The sequence below is a fragment of the Heterodontus francisci genome, chromosome 37, assembly GCF_036365525.1.
Source record: "Heterodontus francisci isolate sHetFra1 chromosome 37, sHetFra1.hap1, whole genome shotgun sequence".
NCBI lineage: Eukaryota > Metazoa > Chordata > Chondrichthyes > Heterodontiformes > Heterodontidae > Heterodontus > Heterodontus francisci.
In genome coordinates, this window is record NC_090407.1 from 27,868,656 (window position 1) to 27,888,766 (window position 20,111).

At 42.9% G+C, this 20,111-nt stretch overlaps 1 protein-coding gene across 2 annotated transcripts in view; it reads right to left on the reverse strand.

Annotated features, from left to right (window-relative positions):
- LOC137352210 (kazrin-like) overlaps positions 1 to 19,728 on the reverse strand; it is a 528,676-nt gene extending 508,948 nt beyond the window's left edge. The window contains exon 1 of one of the 2 annotated variants that reach the window (XM_068017431.1): positions 18,973 to 19,728. In XM_068017431.1, coding sequence (XP_067873532.1) covers positions 18,973 to 19,060 — 88 coding nt within the window. In that variant the 5' untranslated portion in view covers positions 19,061 to 19,728. The remainder of the gene's footprint in view (positions 1 to 18,972) is intronic. The other variant, XM_068017432.1, reaches the window with a different exon arrangement.
- Between the last annotated feature and the right edge of the window lie 383 nt (positions 19,729 to 20,111).

Consider the following 20,111-nt stretch of genomic DNA (forward strand, 5'->3'; position numbering starts at 1 on the left):
ACTTTGATCTTTGCTAGCAAAAGTGAACTGGCAAAGTAGGTGAAGGGATAGGTCAATAGAGATGCAGTGGCAGAAATTTACGGGGATATTTCATAATACACAGAATAGATACATTCCAACAAGAAAGAAAAATTCCAAGGGGTGGACCCACCATCTGTGGTTAACGAAAAAATTTAAAGACAGTATCAAACTTAAAGAAAAAGCATATAATTCTGCAAAGATGGGTGGCAGGTCAGAAGATTGGACAGAATACAAAAAGCAGCAAAGAATGATGTCATGCTAGGCCCCCACCTGCCAAGAATGAGGCACATTCATTTTGTCATGAACATTGATTTTAAACTGTTACTGGAGTGAAGAAAAGACTTGTTAAACAGACCAGCCGTGGCTGGAAAAGGCACTTGCATATTAATAGACGGTGCTTGGCAGGACAAAGGACCATTCCCTGACACATTCAACCTACAATGGACCTTGTTCACTAGGTATTGCATGTAAGAGGAGCATTCCAGAGACTGCTAAGGTGATACAATCCAGGACTGGTTAGACCAGTTAGTCACATGACTAACCTGTTTGGCAATCTGGGGTTTTCTGAATTGTACAAACAGTTTGAACTCAGTGTCTGTTTGCTCCTGGATTGAGACGATCTCTTCTGTCTGCTCCCATCTCTTTCTCACAAGCCTCTGAATCCACACAAACCACAAGAGAGAAAAGTCTCCTACAGCGAACAAGGTTTAAGAATACTGGGCCCCAACGAAAAGCAAGATCTACCTACAATCAAGGACTCTACAGTGAGCTCGAAGAACTGTAAAAAAAACTCTTCAGATATTGTCTCAAACCTTTCCACTTTATTTTTCTTCACTTTTCGTATAGCGTATACATGCTAGCGTGGGATGCGTCATGTATCATGTCAACTGAATTAGAGTTCAAGTTTAATAACTTTCAACTTAAGAAAGCCTGTTTGTTCTGGTTTCTTTGCCTTATAATTGGAAAGCGGTGAACAAGGATTCACCAAAGGGGGAGTTAAAAACATGGTGTGTTTAAAATTAAACCCTGTTACTGTAAGACCAGGTGAAGGCTAAGAGGGAACCCTAGACCCCTTTCTCCCCTGGCCATAACAATGACTAAAAGATTAATAAGGAGGGAAAAATTAGAGTACAAGAGAAAGCCGGCAAGAAATATAAAGATAGTAAGAGTTTCTATAGATATTTTATTTTATAGTTAACAAAAAGTGAGCATTGGTCCTATAGAAAGGGAGTCTGGGGAATTAATGAGGGAAAATAAGGAGATGGCAGATGAATTGAACATGTATCTTGCATTGGTCTTCACCATAGAGGTTACAAGTAACATCCCAGAAATAGTTGTAAATCAGGAAATGGAAGGGAGGGAGGAACTCAAGAAAATGACAAACACCAGGAAAGTGGTACTGAACAAATAGTTGGAGCTGCGGGCTGACAAGTCCCCAGGTCCTGATGGGCTTCATCCTATGGTCTTAAAAGAAGAAATGGCTACTGAGATAGTTGATGCATTGGTTTTGACTTTCCAAAATTCCCTGGATTCGGGGAAAGTTCCATTAAATTGGAAAACAGCCAATGTAACTCCTTTATTCAAAAAGGGAGGGAGACAGAAAGCTATAGGACAGTTATCTAGACATCTATCATAGGGAAAATGTTAGAAGCTAGTATTAAAGATGTTATAGCAGGGCACTTAGAAAAATTCAAGCTAATCAGGCAGAGTCAATATGGTTTTGCGAAAGGGAAATCATGTTTAACCAATTTATTGGAGTTCTTTGCAGAGGTAACATGTGCTGTGGATAAAGGGGAACCAGTGGATGTACTGTACTTAGATTTCCAGAAGGCATTTGATAAGGTGCCACATCAAAGGTTATTGCAGTAGGGGGTAACATATTGGCATGGATTGAAGATTGGCTAGCTAAAAGGATACAGAGAGTAGGCATAAATGGGTCATTTTCTGGTTGTTAGGAGTGGTGTGCCACAGGGATCAGTGCTGGGGCCTCAACTTTTTATAATTTATGTGAATAACTTTGACGAAGGGACCGAAGGTAGAGTTGCTAAATTTGCTGATGACACAAAGATAGGGAAGAAAGTAAGTTGTGAAGAGGACATAAGGCTACAAAGGGATATAGATAGGTTAAGTGAGTGGGCAAAAATCTGGGCAAATGGAGTATAATGTGGGAAAATGTGAAATTGTCCATTTTGGCTAGAATAAAAAAGCACATTATCTAAAAGGAGAGAGATTGCTGAGCTTGGAGATGCAGTGGGATCTGGGTGTCCTCATGCATGAATCGCAGAAGGTTAGAATGCAGGTACAGCAGGTAATCAGGAAAGCTAATAGAATGTTATCATTTATTGCGAAGGGAATTGAATACAAAAGTAGGGAGGTTATGCTTCAGCTATATAGGGCATTGGTGAGACCACATCTGGAGTACTGTGTACAGTATTCGTCTCCTTTAAGGAAGGATGTAAATGCTTTGGAAGCAGTTCAGAGAAGGTTTACTAGACTAATACCTGGAATGGGTGGGTTGTCTTCTGAGGAAAGGCTAGGCTTGTATCCGCTGGAGTTTAGAAGAAGAGGTGACTTGATTGAAACATACAAGTTCCTGAGGGGTCTTGACAGGGTGGATGTGGAAAGGATGTTTCCTCTTGTGGGAGAATTTAGAATTAGGGGTCACTATTTAAAAATAAGGGGTTTCCCATTTAAGACAGAGATGAGGAGAATTTTTTTCTCCAGAGGATTGCGAGTCTTTGGAATTCTCTTCCTCAAAAGGCAGTGGAAGCAGAGTCTTTGAATATTTTTTAAGGCAAAGGTAGATAGATTCCTGATAAGCAAGGGGGTGAAAGGTTATTGGGGTAGGCGGGAATGTGAAGTGCAGACAGGAAGGTACATTTTAATATCATTTACTTTTTTTAAATTCAAAACAAGTGCATTCAAGATAAACAGATGAATCAGCCCTGCTTGTTTATCAAAGAATAGATAATCATCCTTGTTATGTGGAATAAAGTGTGGCGAGCCAGGGAAATGAGTCAGTCACACGCAAGAGATTCCACCTAAGAAAAGCATGGTTGTTGTAGTATAAATAGACGAGACTGCTGTTTAGCAGGAAACTGAACAAAGTTTAGATTATCAAGTGGAACATAGAGGCCAGCAAGGAAAATATTACAGCCAGGTCAAGACAGGTTGTTCCTTCCACTTTAGTAATTGCCTGCTGCAGTCTGTACTGGAAAACATTTGTTTCTACATTCACTGCCTCATCATATCATCACCGGCAGACCTGGTATGAATAGAAGATTTTCTTCCCCAAAGGACATCAGTAAAACAGTTGGATTGTTTTTACGACAACCCATTTACCAATATCAAATTACCCCATTTTCTCTCCTGGTCTTAAACACACCAAGGGCTTGGTTATTCACCTTTCTCATACTTACAAAAAAAAAAAAATCATAGATGGAACTTTGTTCTATAACAGGCTGTGCAATAGCTGACGTGGGAGGTGACTGGAGGCAGAGTGAAACAATCATGTTTAATGGGAAACAAAAGTAAAATATTGCAGATGCTGGAAATCTGAAATAAAAACAGAAAATGCTGCCTGACCTGCTGAGTATTTCCAGACTTTTCTGCTCGTTTAATGGGAATCCTTGTATTACTTTAAAATTAAGGATCCACTAACACAGTCAGTCAGTCAGTCAGTCAGGTCAGTCATTCAACCCAAGTTGCCTGTTTCCACACTTTCATTAACAGGCTGTTGATTCGGGCAAAATTAACAAACTTGGAGGTTAGGCAGACAGCAAGGATGATAAAAATCAACTGCAACATGACATTGATAGGCTAGCAAAATGGGCAGACAAGTGGGAGATGGAATTTAATACAGAGAAGCGTGAGGTGATGCATTTTGGCAGAAGGGATAGGAAGAGGCAATATAGACTTAATGGCACAGTTCTAAAGAGTGTGCAGAGGCAAAGAGACCTGGGAGTGCATGTGCATAGATCTTGAAGGGTGGCAGGACATACTGAGAGAGTATGTTAGCAAAGCATATATGACCTTGGACTTCATAATTAGAGGTATTGAGTATAAAAACAGGGACGTTATGCTGAACCTTTATAAAACACTGGTACGGCCACAACTAGTGTATAGCATCCAGTTCTTTAGGAAAGATAGGAGGGTCTTTAAGAGGGTGCAGAGGAAATTTACCAGCATGATTACATGGATGAAGGATTTTGGCTACAACATTCGGTTGGTGAAGCTGGGATTGTTCTCCCTAGAGAAAAGATCGAAGAGAGATTTGATAGAGTGTACAAGATTATGACAGGTTTGGATAAAGGTAGACAAAGAAAAGCTGCTCCCATTGGCTGATGGTACAAGGACTAGGGGACACAGAGTTAAAGCTTCTTTAAAAAAAACGTAGCGGGTGGTAATGACCTGGAACTCGTTGCCTACGAGGGTGGTGGAAGCGGAGACGATGAATGATTTCAAAAGGAAATTGGATAGGCAATTGACCGAAATAAACCTACAGGGCTACAGGGGAATGGGACTGATTGGATTGCTCGACAGAGAGCTGGCATGGATGATGGACCAAATGGCCTCCTTCTGTGCCATGAATGACGGAGTCTAAGGAATCCCTCTTGACGGAGAGAGGAATTTCTGACATGCTTTATTCCCAGTGCTTACTCTTGACTGCAAAAATTCAACAAATAAAAAGACAATTTGAGAAAATGAAGCCGGTCATGGTTTCAGACCAGTGTAACTAACTGTCCTAGGTTACTAATGGTGAAACCATTCAAAAAGATTACTACATCTGTTATTCCCAGGGAACGCCAACAGCCCCTCAATGAGTGGGCAGCCCAGAGGCAATACCAATCCATTGGGCCAGGCTCACCAACATACGTGACACCAACGTACGTGACAAATACATGAACAACAGTTTGCATTTCTATAGTATTAACACCCCAAGCACAATATTAAGGGTGAAGACAGATCACCGAAAGAAAGTCCAAATGTATATACATACAACCTAACCTTTTTTTAAATAAACAGTGTAAGAACAGAACATCAACACGTAAGCTGCAAATCCTTCACTGCGATTAACCCTGGAATCTGACCAGGGACCATCTGCCAGACAAAATAATGCACTTATCAGACTAGTTATTGCATGAATTGCTTTGTCGTGCTTGGAAGGAGCAGTGATAAAATAAACAATGAAATGGAAGAATTATGAATATTTTTCCAAAAAACAAAATCAACTGCAAAACGAAACCACTAGAACATGGTCACTTGTACCACAGTCACATGACTCCTCCTGTACTGGAAATCAATAAACCCATTTACAAGAATGGAACTTGTTAACCTCTTCTGAAATAGCTCTGGGAAGAACCCTTTGAAATTGAAAAGAGTTCTATTGCATTAATGACTCTTATTAGCATTAATAAATTAACAAAGGGTACTAGAGACCAATGGACTCGCAGTACAAACCAAAATTGAATAGGTGTGAAATAGCACCATGTTAACAGAAGGGTCCCCATTCAGACATCAAATCGATAGCCATGGCCTCCGCATCCTGGTCCATTGTGTGGTCACACTTGGGGAGCGAGCCATGTAGCTAATGCGATGATTTTTTACCTTAAAAAAAGGTTACCCTCAGAAAAGAGAGGGGCGATCAAGGCAACACCTTCAGAAAGCAGTCCAGTCAGAGGCTGTGAAAGAGATCCAGCCAAGCAAGGAAGAAGCCCTGCTGCTAATTCTACACTTCAACTTGCTGCAGCAGAGAACTTAAAGTGACCACCACCTCCAGTCCAAAGTCTTAACCACCAGAAAAGTCTGTCCTCCTGAAAAGATTCAACAGGTTTACCGTAAACCACAAACTCCTACTTCACTTTGAACTTTAAACTGCTTACCCTTAATCTCTCGATCTGTTCGTGCGTGCGCATGTGCATGGTTGCGGTTGTGACCATTTCAGGAATTTCGGTTTATAAAAAAAAACTATTTATTTTTACACGGACAAAACCTGTCCTATCTCTGCTTATTTGCCCCTAAAAAACACTCCGGGACTAACTCACCATTTTTAACAAGACATTATTGTGGTCAGTTGGGAGGTGAACAGTGGGAGCCACCCACACCCCATTCCACCTGTCTGTAACAGCTCAATGGGATCTGTTTGAAAATATGGGGGAGGGAACAGGGAAAAAGGCTTCCTTGACTTGCTATTTTCAATTTTTAATAAATTGTTTCCTGATTGGAAACAGGCCCTAGCTCTCAAAAAATAGCTCCCAGCCTCAAGGCCATTTAGTTAGTGAAATAACTGACTGGGTTTCCGGAGGATAAACACAGAGAAAGTAAAAGAAAAACCCTTAGCACACAGCCCACTCTACCTCAATAGCAATTAAATCACAGTATCCATTCAGCAGACCATTTCAGGCCTTCTTGAAAGCTTACAGAAAATCAGTAATGATGGAAATTGAGGCATCCCTCTCAAATTAGATTGACGCTCAAGCCTTGCCCAGTAGGCTCTAAAAATGGCCACAGTTCTAAAAATAGTCAACACTAGACATAAACAGCAATTAAAAAGGGTTGTGGCAAATCCACATTAAACCAGCAAGCACATGAACCAAAGACAGCAGACAGGTCACAGAGTGAATCAAGTATGTGAGGATGCTGTGTACTTCCTAGGTTTACAAACTGGTGTCTGTGAACATGAACACTGGATTTCTGTTTTCTCCCCCAATTAAGTAGTATGTCCATAGCTATATATTAATATCCGATGGCTATGCAAGGGGGCATCTGCTCTCTCAAGGTGGACGCAAAGATAACCTGTGGCACTATTTCGAAGAGCAAGAGTGTTCTCGGTGGTGTTCTGGCTAATAGTTAACATTCATTCAACACTTAAACACAGATTATCTGGTCATTTCAGTCACTGCTATTTTCAAATTGGCTGCCACATTTCCTACATTATAACAGTGACTACATTTCATTGGCTGTAAAGCATTTTGGTCATCCAGCAGCTGTGAAATACATTATATAAATACGTTCTTTCTTTGGTTTTAACTTAAAAAAATTCATAGCAATGATGCACTGGTTCCCTTCAAACTATGGACAAGGCTACAGACCAGGTGCTGGAAGGTGGGATTAGATAAGGCGGCTAGTTTTTACAGCCGGTGCAGACACGATGGGCTGAATGGCCTCCTTCTGAGCTGTAACTTTTCTATGGTTAAACAGCCAGCAGTCTCTGATATTAGTACACTATTTATTTATAGGTGGCACCCAGAAACCACCAAGTAAATTGAAAGGCTCAGAAAGAATCTGACGACAGCAAGAGAATTTTACAACTGGAAGTAGTTGGAGAATTAAAAGAGCTTATCAGCTGAACCTCAAAATTAGATTCTCCCTTCAAATTACTCCCTGGTGTCCATTATCATAAATTGGGACTCTTTCAGGGTTGTTTTTAATAAATTTTATGTTCATAAAATTGAGGTTTGTTACTGCTGGGTTCTATTCCAAGCAGCCTGTGTGTCAGGTGAGGTCTCTTTTTCTTTTGGGCCTCCTTATCTCGAGAGACAATGGATACGCGCCTGGAGGTGGTCAGTGGTTTGTGAAGCAGCGCCTGGAGTGGCTATAAAGGCCAATTCTGGAGTGACAGGCTCTTCCACAGGTGCTGCAGAGAAATTTGTTTGTTGGGGCTGTTGCACAGTTGGCTCTCCCCTTGCGCCTCTGTCTTTTTTCCTGCCAACTACTAAGTCTCTTCGACTCGCCACAATTTAGCCCTGTCTTTATGGCTGCCCGCCAGCTCTGGCGAATGCTGGCAACTGACTCCCACGACTTGTGATCAATGTCACACGATTTCATGTCGCGTTTGCAGACGTCTTTATAACGGAGACATGGACGGCCGGTGGGTCTGATACCAGTGGCGAGCTCGCTGTACAATGTGTCTTTGGGGATCCTGCCATCTTCCATGCGGCTCACATGGCCAAGCCATCTCAAGCGCCGCTGACTCAGTAGTGTGTATAAGCTGGGGATGTTGGCCGCTTCAAGGACTTCTGTGTTGGAGATATAGTCCTGCCACCTGATGCCAAGTATTCTCCGAAGGCAGCGAAGATGGAATGAATTGAGACGTCGCTCTTGGCTGGCATACGTTGTCCAGGCCTCGCTGCCGTAGAGCAAGGTACTGAGGACACAGGCCTGATACACTCGGACTTTTGTGTTCCGTGTCAGTGCGCCATTTTCCCACACTCTCTTGGCCAGTCTGAACATAGCAGTGGAAGCCTTACCCATGCGCTTGTTGATTTCTGCATCTAGAGACAGGTTACTGGTGATAGTTGAGCCTAGGTAGGTGAACTCTTGAACCACTTCCAGAGCGTGGTCGCCAATATTGATGGATGGAGCATTTCTGACATCCTGCCCCATGATGTTCGTTTTCTTGAGGCTGATGGTTAGGCCAAATTCATTGCAGGCAGACGCAAACCTGTCGATGAGACTCTGCAGGCATTCTTCAGTGTGAGATGTTAAAGCAGCATCGTCAGCAAAGAGGAGTTCTCTGATGAGGACTTTCCGTACTTTGGACTTCGCTCTTAGACGGGCAAGGTTGAACAACCTGCCCCCTGATCTTGTGTGGAGGAAAATTCCTTCTTCAGAGGATTTGAACGCATGTGAAAGCAGCAGGGAGAAGAAAATCCCAAAAAGTGTGGGTGCGAGAACACAGCCCTGTTTCACACCACTCAGGATAGGAAAGGGCTCTGATGAGGAGCCACCATGTTGAATTGTGCCTTTCATATTGTCATGGAATGAGGTGATGATACTTAGTAGCTTTGGTGGACATCCGATCTTTTCTAGTAGTCTGAAGAGACCACGTCTGCTGACGAGGTCAAAGGCTTTGGTGAGATCAATGAAAGCAATGTAGAGGGGCATCTGTTGTTCACGGCATTTCTCCTGTATCTGACGAAGGGAGAACAGCATGTCAATAGTCGATCTCTCTGCACGAAAGCCACACTGTGCCTCAGGGTAGACGCGCTCGGCCAGCTTCTGGAGCCTGTTCAGAGCGACTCGAGCAAAGACTTTCCCCACTATGCTGAGCAGGGAGATTCCACGGTAGTTGTTGCAGTCACCGCGGTCACCTTGGTTTTTATAGAGGGTGATGATGTTGGCATCGCGCATGTCCTGGGGTACTGCTCCCTCGTCCCAGCACAGGCATAGCAGTTCATGTAGTGCTGAGAGTATAGCAGGCTTGGCACTCTTGTCAGGTGAGGTACACCAATGTTAAACCCATATCAGATAAGAGATGATTGGATTAACTGTTAATGGGCCTTTTAAATATGGCATCATGCTCGGAAGGAGCTGTGATGAAATAAACAATGAACTGGAGGAATTATGACAATTAAAAGTCAATTGTTAAAATGAACATCAGAAAATGGGAACATTTGTAATAAAATGGTACCGCAGATAAAATGGTGCAGCGGTCAGGTGTCCCTCCCGTACTAGAAATACACACCTCTGTCTGTTGAGACTGAGGTTCGTTTACCTTGTTTGAAATAGTTCTGGGGAGAACTCATTGAAATTGAAAGGAGCACTATTGCATATTGATGACTAATATCTACATGAATGGGTTAACAAAGGATTCTGTAGACGGACTGACTGTTATGCAGGCCCCATCTTCCAAGAATGAGACACATTGATTTTGAACTGTTGCTGGAGCAAGGAAATGACTTGTTGAACAGATCAGCTGGGGCTGGAGAAAACATTTGCATACTAACAGACAGTGCTCGTGTAAACAAAGGACCATTCCCTGACATATTCAACCCACAATGGATGTTGATCATTGGACAGTGAGGGGTGCGGAGCACATTCCAGGGCCTGCTGGGGTGATGCAATCCACAGGGGCCAGGACTAGTTGGACCAGCTGGTCACATGACTAATTGTGGTTCATTCAAAAAAACCTAGAAAAGCCAGAGAGTTTGAACTCAGTGTCTGTTTGCTCCTGGACTGAAAAGACCTCTCCTGGCTGGCTCGCCATAGACTCTCCTGTCTGCTCCCATCTCTTTCTCATGGAACTCCAAATCCACTGAAGACACATAAACCCCAAGAGAGAAAAGTCTCCTACAGCGAACAATGGTTAAAAGGAATACTGGACCCCAACGAAAAGCAAGATCTCCCTACAATCAAGGACTCGACAGTGAGCTCGAAGATCCATAACAAAATCCCTCTTCAGAGATTGCCTCAAACTTTGCCACTTTATTTCTTCTGCTCTGTTCTGTCTCTATTTGCCTGCGTGAATCGCATACGCATGCTGGTGTGGGCGAGTCGTGTATCCTTAGGCATTAACTGAATTAGAGTTTGAGTTTAAGTTTAATAAATTTCAACCTTTCTTCATTAAATCTAAGAAAACTTGTTTGTGCTGGTTTCTTTGCCTTATAATTGAAAAGCAGTGAACAAGGATTCACCAAGGGGGAGCTAAAAACATGATGTGTTTAAAAATTAGCCCCTGTTACGGTAAGACCAAGTGAAGGCGGAGAGGGACCCCTAGACCCCCTTCTCATCTGGTCGTAACACTGACTCACAGCACCAACCAAAATGAATAGGTGTAAAGTAGCACCATTATAACAGAATTGTCCCCATTCAGACATCAATGGACAGTAATGATTTCCATATCCTGGTCCATTGAGTGGTCACACCTGGGGAGAGAACCTTGGGTCACATGACAAACTCAAATGTGATGTATTTTTACCTTTTCACACAGACGCTGAGAGAGAGATCCAGATAAGCTCAAAGAACCCTGCTGAGCAACAACTTCAACAGCCTCTACAGCAGAGAAATTCCAAACTGACTTTGAGACTCTCCACCATTCACACTACCAGATTTGTGCCGAGTTGTAACCATTAGAACTCCACAACACCTCAGCAAGTTCAAGACTACAAACATCCAGGCCTGCACCTTTAAAGACTTTCCTCCCAAGAAGATTCAACTGGCTTTCTGTAAACCATGAACATTTACCTCACTTTGGAATTTAATTGCATCCTACCCTTTTCTCTCGATCTATCTAGTCTTGTGAATGTGTGTGTGGGTGAGGTTGCGACCATTTTGAGGACTGTTTTAAAAAAAAAAGTTTAAAAAAAAATAACCTCTGAGAAAACCTGTCATTTGTCTGTTTATTTTACCCTAAAAACACTGGGTGGCACAGTGGCGCAGTGGTTAGCACTGCAGCCGCACAGCTCCCGCGACCCGGGTTCGGTTCTGGGTACTGCCCGTGCGGAATTTGCAAGTTCTCCCTGTGACTACGTGGGTTTCCACTGGGTGCTCCAGTTTCCTCCCACGGCCAAAGACTTGCAGGTTGATAGGTAAATCGGCCATTGTAAATTGCTCCTAATGTAGGTAGGTGGTAGGAAAATTGAGGGAAGGTGGGGATGTGGTAGGGAATATGGGATTAATGTAGGATTAGTATAAATGGGTGGTTGATGGTTGGCACAGACTCGGTGGGCTGAAGGGCCTGTTTCAGTGCTGTATCTCTCTATGACTCAAGGACTACTACACCATTGCAACAAAACACCATTGTGGTCAGCTGGGAGGTGAAAAATGGAAGCCACCTACACCAGTTATCACCTGTCTGTAATAATGGTCTTTAATTAGAAAGAATGAGAGACAGGAAAAGTCCCTTTAATCCATTCAGCCTATCCCACACAATTGTGATACCTTGTGCATCACAATACATACATTCCCCAGCCAAAACCATGGGATCTCCCAGGACAGGTGAAAAAAAGATTAAAAACCCAGGACAATTTGTAATGCAGGGGAAAATCTGTAAAATTCTTCTCTGTACCCTTAGTCCAGGAGATCACTCTAGCCCTGAAATTCTTGTGGTTTCCTCCCTCTTGTACAAGGTGATCTCTGCCCAGCTAGAAACGTCCTGCTCTCATTTGTCTACTGTACGAGATGGAAGCCAGTTCCTGAGCTCCACAATTCTCCAGATATCTAACCTAGATATGGCCTTGTACAACTTAAAATTATGACGCCTGGTTGTCCCTAAACTATTTAATTGAAACAAATGGTCAACTGGAACACAATCCATTATCATATAACGCCAATCAGATCACCTCTAAACTCTATACCTCCAAAGTGTACAGTCCCAGAGTTTATTTTGATGCTTCAACTGGGAATTAATCTCGTGGCCCTCCTTTAAACCCTATTCAAAGTCTCTATAATTATCCACTATATGATGAGAGCAAAACTGGCACAGTATTCCAACTGAAGTCTGACCAAAGTCTTGTACAAAGGATAAAGTGCATTCTTTTATAGCCAATTATCCTATAAATGGACTTTAATACCCTATTTGCTCCAGCTATCACTTCAAAGCATTGCTCATGAACCTGGAGATATCTATGCACGAGAACAACAGATCTGTCTCTCGACCTGCTTATTGCTTTTCCCTGAAGGTTGTATGTATATTCAGCATTCACCCTGCCCAGATGCATAAACTATATTTTCCCAAGTTAAACATCATGTGCCAGTTAAGAGCCCAATCCTCCAATGTATCAGGATTCACCTGAAGCAGTCACGCATCCTCTACAGTCCCAACACCTGCATCTAGATTATCAATAATAAAGAACAACAGTTCAAACATTTAAATATATGTGGTCACCTGTGGAGAAATGGAACTAGAGAAAGACTGCACTCCACACACCTCGGTCGAAACAAACTGTCCTGAATTGGACCACTTCCTTACTGATTGTGAGGATAATAGCATCGGGACCAAGGAAAATCACCTGGAAACTCTTGAGTCCTGAAAAAGCGAGAGAGAGAGACAGAGAGAGAGAGAGACACACACACACAGAGAGACAGAGACACACAGAGAGAGAGAGAGAGAGAGACAGAGAGACAGAGAGACAGAGAGACAGAGAGACAGAGAGACAGAGAGACAGAGAGACAGAGAGACAGAGAGATCTCTCTTTTTGTTGAATCAGGGGTATTCACGATGCTTCTCATTGTGATTGATACCGCAGAAATGTAACAGAAGTACTTTTTATATAAACATTACTTATCCCTAAATTTTTTTGTGTGTTCTTCAATTTGTAACTGTTATTTATCTCAGTATAAAACAAAAAAAAAGTCTTTTTATTTGGGGCTTGGTGATACCAAACACAACTAAGGCAATAACATTTGCAAACAGTGGGCAACTACCACATGATCTAATGTCATGTGATTAAGCATCACGAGCGGTATAATGTGGTTGAATGTCATGTGATTAAACGTCCCATGATCAAATCTCCAGGAATACGTCAAACCCAAGTTGACAACTCTGAGGACCTTTGGGTAGATATTACCCAGCCGGGTGCTCAATTCTGTATAAAAATAGAATTTCAGCTTTGGGAGGCTGGTTTTTGCCAGTTAGCTCCCAGTGTTAAATTCAGCAGCTGATTTGTAGTCTTTGGGCCCAGGTGCTTTGGTAGATGTGCAGTTTATGAAGTGCGAAAGCAGGGAGGTGGTCAATGTAGCATTTTGGGAATTGTATTGTACATATTGTTCACTTGTGGCTACTATGCAACATAAGCCAGTAGAGGAAGCTGAAAGAGAAAGTGAAAGTAAAACAGAATAAAGATGACTCCATTATGTTCAATAGCAGACTGCATCCGTCTCAGTTTTTGCCTCATATTTCTTACTAAACCCGGCTAAACCTCACTTCAGTCCCAAGAATATCACAGTCATGGAGAGGAGCACTGGAAAACTCCAACTTTGAGGCACGGATTAGAGAGTTTCCGTGGCAAGGAGAAGTCAAGAAGGGACAGGGAAAAGTGCCATTATTGAGGGGGATTGTTACAAAGTCTTCATGACAGTTTGACTCAGGGTCAAGCAGCATGGGAACGCTCTGCACATCTGGGCTAAGCCAGAGGTGGTAGCTAGGAGAGAGATGGAAGCTGGGTGCATGTAGGCACGAGGTACAAAAACAGTACTGCAGCATCCAGTCTGACATTTCAGCACTGTTTTGACCCTCTTCATTGCAGTGTAAGCTGGACAACAAGATGCAACAATGGCATTTGCCGTTTAGTACAATTTCTGCAGGTTTAAAACAAATAGCCTGCAATTACCAGAAAATTCTATATCCAGCATATACAAGTTATAAATGCTTACACTGGTCCTAAAATGTACTCTTCCAGATCACCTTCAGTCGCATCCCCCAACTCTGGCTTGGGTCTAAGCGCCACCTTATGAAGGGCTGGGGAGGCCTTGCTATTAATGCAGAGTGTTGGATGCATTTGCACTTCTTAATTTGTAGGTCATTATTTTGACATTCTGCACTGGCTCCCAACCCCAATTAATCCCAGAGAGTGAGTTATCAGTGACGAACCCTAATTGCTCTTCACATGCAATCAGCTGGTAAACTAAATCAAAGCTAACAGAGACAGAGGCAACAATAACACTGAACAGAATAGATAATTAAACTGCACAGATTCAATCTCATTCCACAAGACAAGGCACTCCATCAGATTAGAATATAGCATGTTAAAAGGATTCAGTGTCTGATAAATAAGATCATTTAGAATTCAGTATGATGGTTTGCTGTCTAGCCAATGTCTCTGAAATGGTGCACGCCCCTCGATTCGGAGCCAATTGTACAATTTGGTTGACGGTCTTGGCTTGAACGACTCTAATGTCCTTGAACCACTTGTGCCCCTCTCTTCCCTTTCATCCCCCACCCACTCTATTAGTTTATACATTAAACTTTTATTTTCTCAAGAAAGGACAGGCTGAAGGGTGCCAGAGTTGAGGTCTTTTAAAATTATGAAGGGCTTTTATATGGTAGACATAAAAAGCAGCTATTTCCATTTGTGGGAGTACACCAAAATTAGGGACATAAATATGATAGTCACCAATAAATCCAATAAAGGATTCAGGAATAACATGATTACCCAGAAAGTGGAACGTTATCACGTGCATTAGAGGTGAATAGCATAGATGCATTTAATGGGAAGCTCAATAAGTACGTGAAAGAGAAAGGAATAGAAGGATATGGGTTAGGGTTGCATGAAGTAGGGCAGGAGGAGGCTCGTGTGGAATATAAATACTGGCATAGACAAGTTGGGCTGAATGTCCTGTTTCTGTCTGTAGGTTCTATGTACTGTAATTCTATGTAATTAGCAGTCCCAGTGACTGGCCACAGGATCTGCTCTTTCTTCAGGATACTGATCTCACTAGTTTTATTGTCCTTTGTTGGAGTGCCTCCAGAAATACACCCCCCAGTCCAAATCATCTTTACGCATCATTTGATGCCAGAACACAAATATGATGGCAATAGATTAAGAATCTGCAAATGCCAGAAACACAACATCTGAGCAGAGTACAGTATTTGGGTTGTGACTCAGTTCTGACAAAGGGTCTACACCTAAATCTTGAACCGGTCTTCTCTCTGTCAGACCAACTCAATATTTACAGCATTATCTGCCTTTAATTCCGCCAAATATATTGGCCCAAAATTACTGGGCCAGCTCCTCCCTCAGCAACCAAAGTAAATTTGACTTTTCTCCTCATCCTTTAGTGTCCAACAATTGGTGGTGAATTGGAATTTATGCCGTATTGCCTCAAAGCTACCAATTGCTGGCGTTTCTCAATGCATTAATAATGGTGAATTCCATGAATTTCCGGGCCATTGTGAAACTGATTTTATGGATGCGCCATCCCAATTGGTTTTCCTTGGAAATCATGGGCACACTCCTCCCAATGTTCCTTGCAGTCGGAAAATTGGCCTGAAGCCCTGGGGTAGAAATTCAACTTGAGCGATATATTGTCTGCCACTTGTCCTGATCCCTGCCCAATATTCAGTTCCAGTGACTTCAACAGAACTGACCATCACACGTAGTCGACACGATACCACCGGTTTAAAGCTACTACTAAAGACAAGCTCCAACCTCCTCCCCTATCCCCGTTATGACCAGCTGAGAAAGGAGTTTAGGGGTTCACTCTCAGCCTTTGTCTGGTTTAACCGTAATAGAGTTTAATTTTTTTTTTTAAAAAACACCGCGTCTTTAGCTCCCCTTCAGTGAATCTTTGTTCACTGTTCAATTGTAAGGCAAATAAATCAACCAGACAGGTTTTCTTAGACAAAAAAAAAGGTGGAAGTTTATTAAAAACTAACTTTACAGAAAGCTCTGGCATGGGGAAAACCGTGCATTTGGTTATTAAAAATATTGTTCATTCCGCCCCGCGCCATACCCCTGTCCTTACATGACGTTTATTCCTGTTGCAGTTCTGAAAGGGTTAAGCCAATGGCCTTGAAACAAATTCCAGAAGTTTCTCAGGGGCTTTGTTTCACTTTTAATGTAAATTTGACTTGTTTGTTGGGAGGAATTTGGCTGCCACAGGCATAGTGTGGTTATCGAGTAACTTGTGTTCTTGCACCATGTACCAACCAGTCCTTTATTGACAGTAAATGAATGCTGTTTTTTGGTAAGCGAATGTGGAGGGGGAAGGGGGTCAATTAAATGCTAGAAGTTGAATTTGACTTCATGTACCAGCCTCAATACAGTCAGTGAAAGAAATAAGGGAATACAAGAAACACTTTACAGCAATAACATTGTTAGGGCCTCGGACTAAATTTCCATCTTATAAACATCATTCTTTTAGTACAGTCTGAAAGGTAATTTTATTGAACCTTTACAGAGACGTCACAACAGGATTTATCTCATGCTAGTCGTGTGCAGTGGAATGGGGATCCATTATACATTCCCATCTCATTCCATGGATGCACTGGTCAGGATCAGGGAATTAATTCATTTTGGATGCAGGGGAGGGAGGGAGGGGGGAAAAGTGGCTTGGAGAGCATTAATCATTTGACATTGTCTTTACAAAAGTAATTAATTTCAAGCATTTATCAATTGGCAGTTCTACGATTGTCTCACTGGCTAAAGAAACCGATAAGGCAGGGGTTCTAGTTTGTGTTCAGTGCTAGCCATTCCGCTTTCTTGCTGTTAGGAGCCGAGCTGGGTATCTCCCCCTTTCCAATCCTTTCTACAGAGACTGTTATTCTCCTCTGACCTGCCTGCATTCCATTACTGCTCTAGCAGTCTCCCTTTCTATCCCTGAGACTTTTCACCCAACCCAGAGGGAGATCCAACTAGTTCCTGTTGGTTCCCATTCTGCTGTGGAGGTCGCTGTACAATATCTGCACTCTTGCACTCCACTTGCTGCCCAAGGCTACAGATTCTGCTCCACTTGCCTTTCAGAACTCCCTCCATTCATAAATATATGCCAAATCAGGGGAGCTTATTGCATTCGACCCCAAGGCAACAATCCCCGAGTGGAAACCGCCCAATGAAAATGAGAATGTCCCCTTCATACCCAATTCTCGACCTCTGCAGCTAGGCGGGACTTTTCACAGCCTCAAGCTCGTGGCCCAAGAACACCCCAGGAAAGTAGTACAATCCCGGCACAGATTGAAGAAAGTCACATCAGATTAAGAGCGCTTGCAATATCAAGGGGTGCTGCTGTGTTTGGAAACAGAAAGGATTACTGAGAGGCAGAAGGAAGCATCATGTGAAATCTTCAAAATCAGGGGAGCTTATTGCAAGGTGCAGCTGGTCATTTCACATGCAGTAACTAACTGCCCATCTGTTTACAACAGAAAGAGAGAGGAGAGGTGGGTAATTGGGTTCCATAGTTATCTGCTCCCAAGGTGCAATTCCCCCTCCCCTCAACACTAAATATTTCTGTTCTATTACATTTATAGATTCCTATATTTGTAGTTTGATTATGACCATTTATAGACAGTCCCTTAAGAATCAGTAGCTGACAATGTTGCAATTAGCCAAGGATTTAGATCCAGGCACACAAGAGGGATCGTTTGTTGAAATTTATAAAGATGCTCAAAGTTGTTTTTTCTCGAATCAATTCCTTTATTATTTAATCAGATTTTAATTAAACACCAAAACAGTTCAATATTTGAACAATGCAGTACATGGAGTGAGCTTACAGTGCTCTTATGCAGAAAAATAATGAAGACTTTTTCTGGATACTGCATATTACCAGAGAATCCAAAGGAGGGGAGCCAAGGTTACTGCAATGGCCATATCTTCATGACTTCAACTATAATGTGGGTTCCTCACATGTTGGCAGGCTATTCAACCATGGAAACCATCATGGGTAGGCCTTATACAGTCTGTATTTGGCATCACACAGATGCAATATGTAACAACCAAGAGAGGGCTCCCCCAGTTCCTTCACTGAGGCCCCTATTGTAGCATTTCAGCTGATTAACAAAATAACCACAAAGCATGAATACATTACCAAATAGCCTTTGGTGGGGGCCGCAGGGGGAGAAAGAAGCACGGGTTCACAGTGATCTGCACACCCCAAGACGACCAGTTCAGGACTGCAACTTAATTCCAGTTGAACCATTTTTACATATTAGAGGAGCGCAGCTAACAGGAAACACATTTTACAGACCCCCGACAGCAGAATGCTGCACATGTGTGGGTCCATGAACTGCCATTAGGCTAAATGCCTCTCATCAGAGAAGCTAAACACAGGGCACACCTTTGTGATCAAGTCTCTGCAATAGCACAGGAGCTCAACAGGCTGAGGGAGTCTGGGAACAAACCCAATAGCAGAGGCAGCAGTACATTGTCCCCAGCCCAGGGCCTGAGCAGGAAAACAGCCTCAAGACTGGGGATCAACAAATTTTTATTAGGGACAGATGTCAAGAGATACAGATCAAAGGTGGGTATGGTGTGGAGGTACAGATCAGGCATAATCTAACTGAATGGTGCAAGAGGCTGAACGGCCTACTCCTCTTGCTATGTTTCTAAGTCCTTATTACACCACCAGTGATCAGGCAAGCACCAGCCCCTGAACAAGAGAGCACAAAACACACACCAGGAGTGGGCTACAAGACCCCCTCTCTCTCTCTCTCACACAAAATCTGGGAATCAGTGTGTTTATGATAATCGATAATTTGTTCATTTTAAAACTAAAGCGAAAGGCAAATTGACTGACCTGCCTGCATGATCTCACACTGGTGCCCAAAGACCTGTGTGAAGGTGGTGCTGCTCTCTCCCAGGCTCACAGTTGTCGACATATCCATGGCTCCTTGGTCTTATCATGTATTGTGCCTTGTATATTGGCTCCCAAGGCTCCTGTTTGGCCAGACTCACAATCCCACGACACAGACTCCAAAAGTTTCCTGACTTACAGCCCAGGGAAAAAAAAAAATTAAAAGCAATTGGTGAGTGGAGCAGAGGCTGACACACTGATTCCTCAACACCACAAAGCCTGTGTTTAACAGCGCTCTCTCTCCTTGCAGGCAACGAGGCAGGAATCTCCCAGTAGAATGCAGCCTGCTTTGCAGTAACAACACAGCCAAACACTGTGTATTCCAAGCCTCCTCTCACAGTAATAATTTTCTAACGTTTGGTAGTCAATCCTCACAGATAGATCTCGATCTCTCTTCTCTGCTGTCAGCATCCAGTGGTAGCTTTGTGGATCCTTTCACTGTTCAGAGATTTGCCCTTCAGACAGGCTGCTCTCCCAGTCAGTGTTGACTGGCCTTGGCAGCAGTTTAAGATTAGCTCTTCTGGTAAGCAGCAGAGAATACAGGCCACCAATTTAAGCCATCTGCATCTCACCAACAGCACCTCACTGCAGCACCTGCCAATTAAACCGTCAACAGACAGAAAGGTAGAAACCCGGTCTGGAGCTCAAGCCACAATACAAGGATTGCAGCACTGCCCTTGGATTCAACAATCATGAATTAATTAATGATGCAGATTGAACACTGAGGACAGCTGAGGGGATGAAAGCTGCTGCAATTTTCAACCCACTCACCCCCCCCCCATCAGCCGAGTACAATTTCTGCCTGTTAATTTTTGATTGATTGGTAAATTTATGACAGAAATCAAAAGTAACCCTTCCACTGCTGGTAAACCTTTCCCTCAGCTTTTTACAGTGCACACTTTTGTCCTGAAACCACTTTTTTTTATTAGTTCGTGGGCTGGGGGTCGCTGGCCAGGCCAGCATTAATAGCCCATCCCTAATTGCCCTTGAGAAGGTGGTGGTGAGCTGCCTTCTTGAACCGCTGCAGTCCATGTGGTGTAGGTACACCCACAGTGCTGTTAGGAAGGGTTCCAGGATTTTGA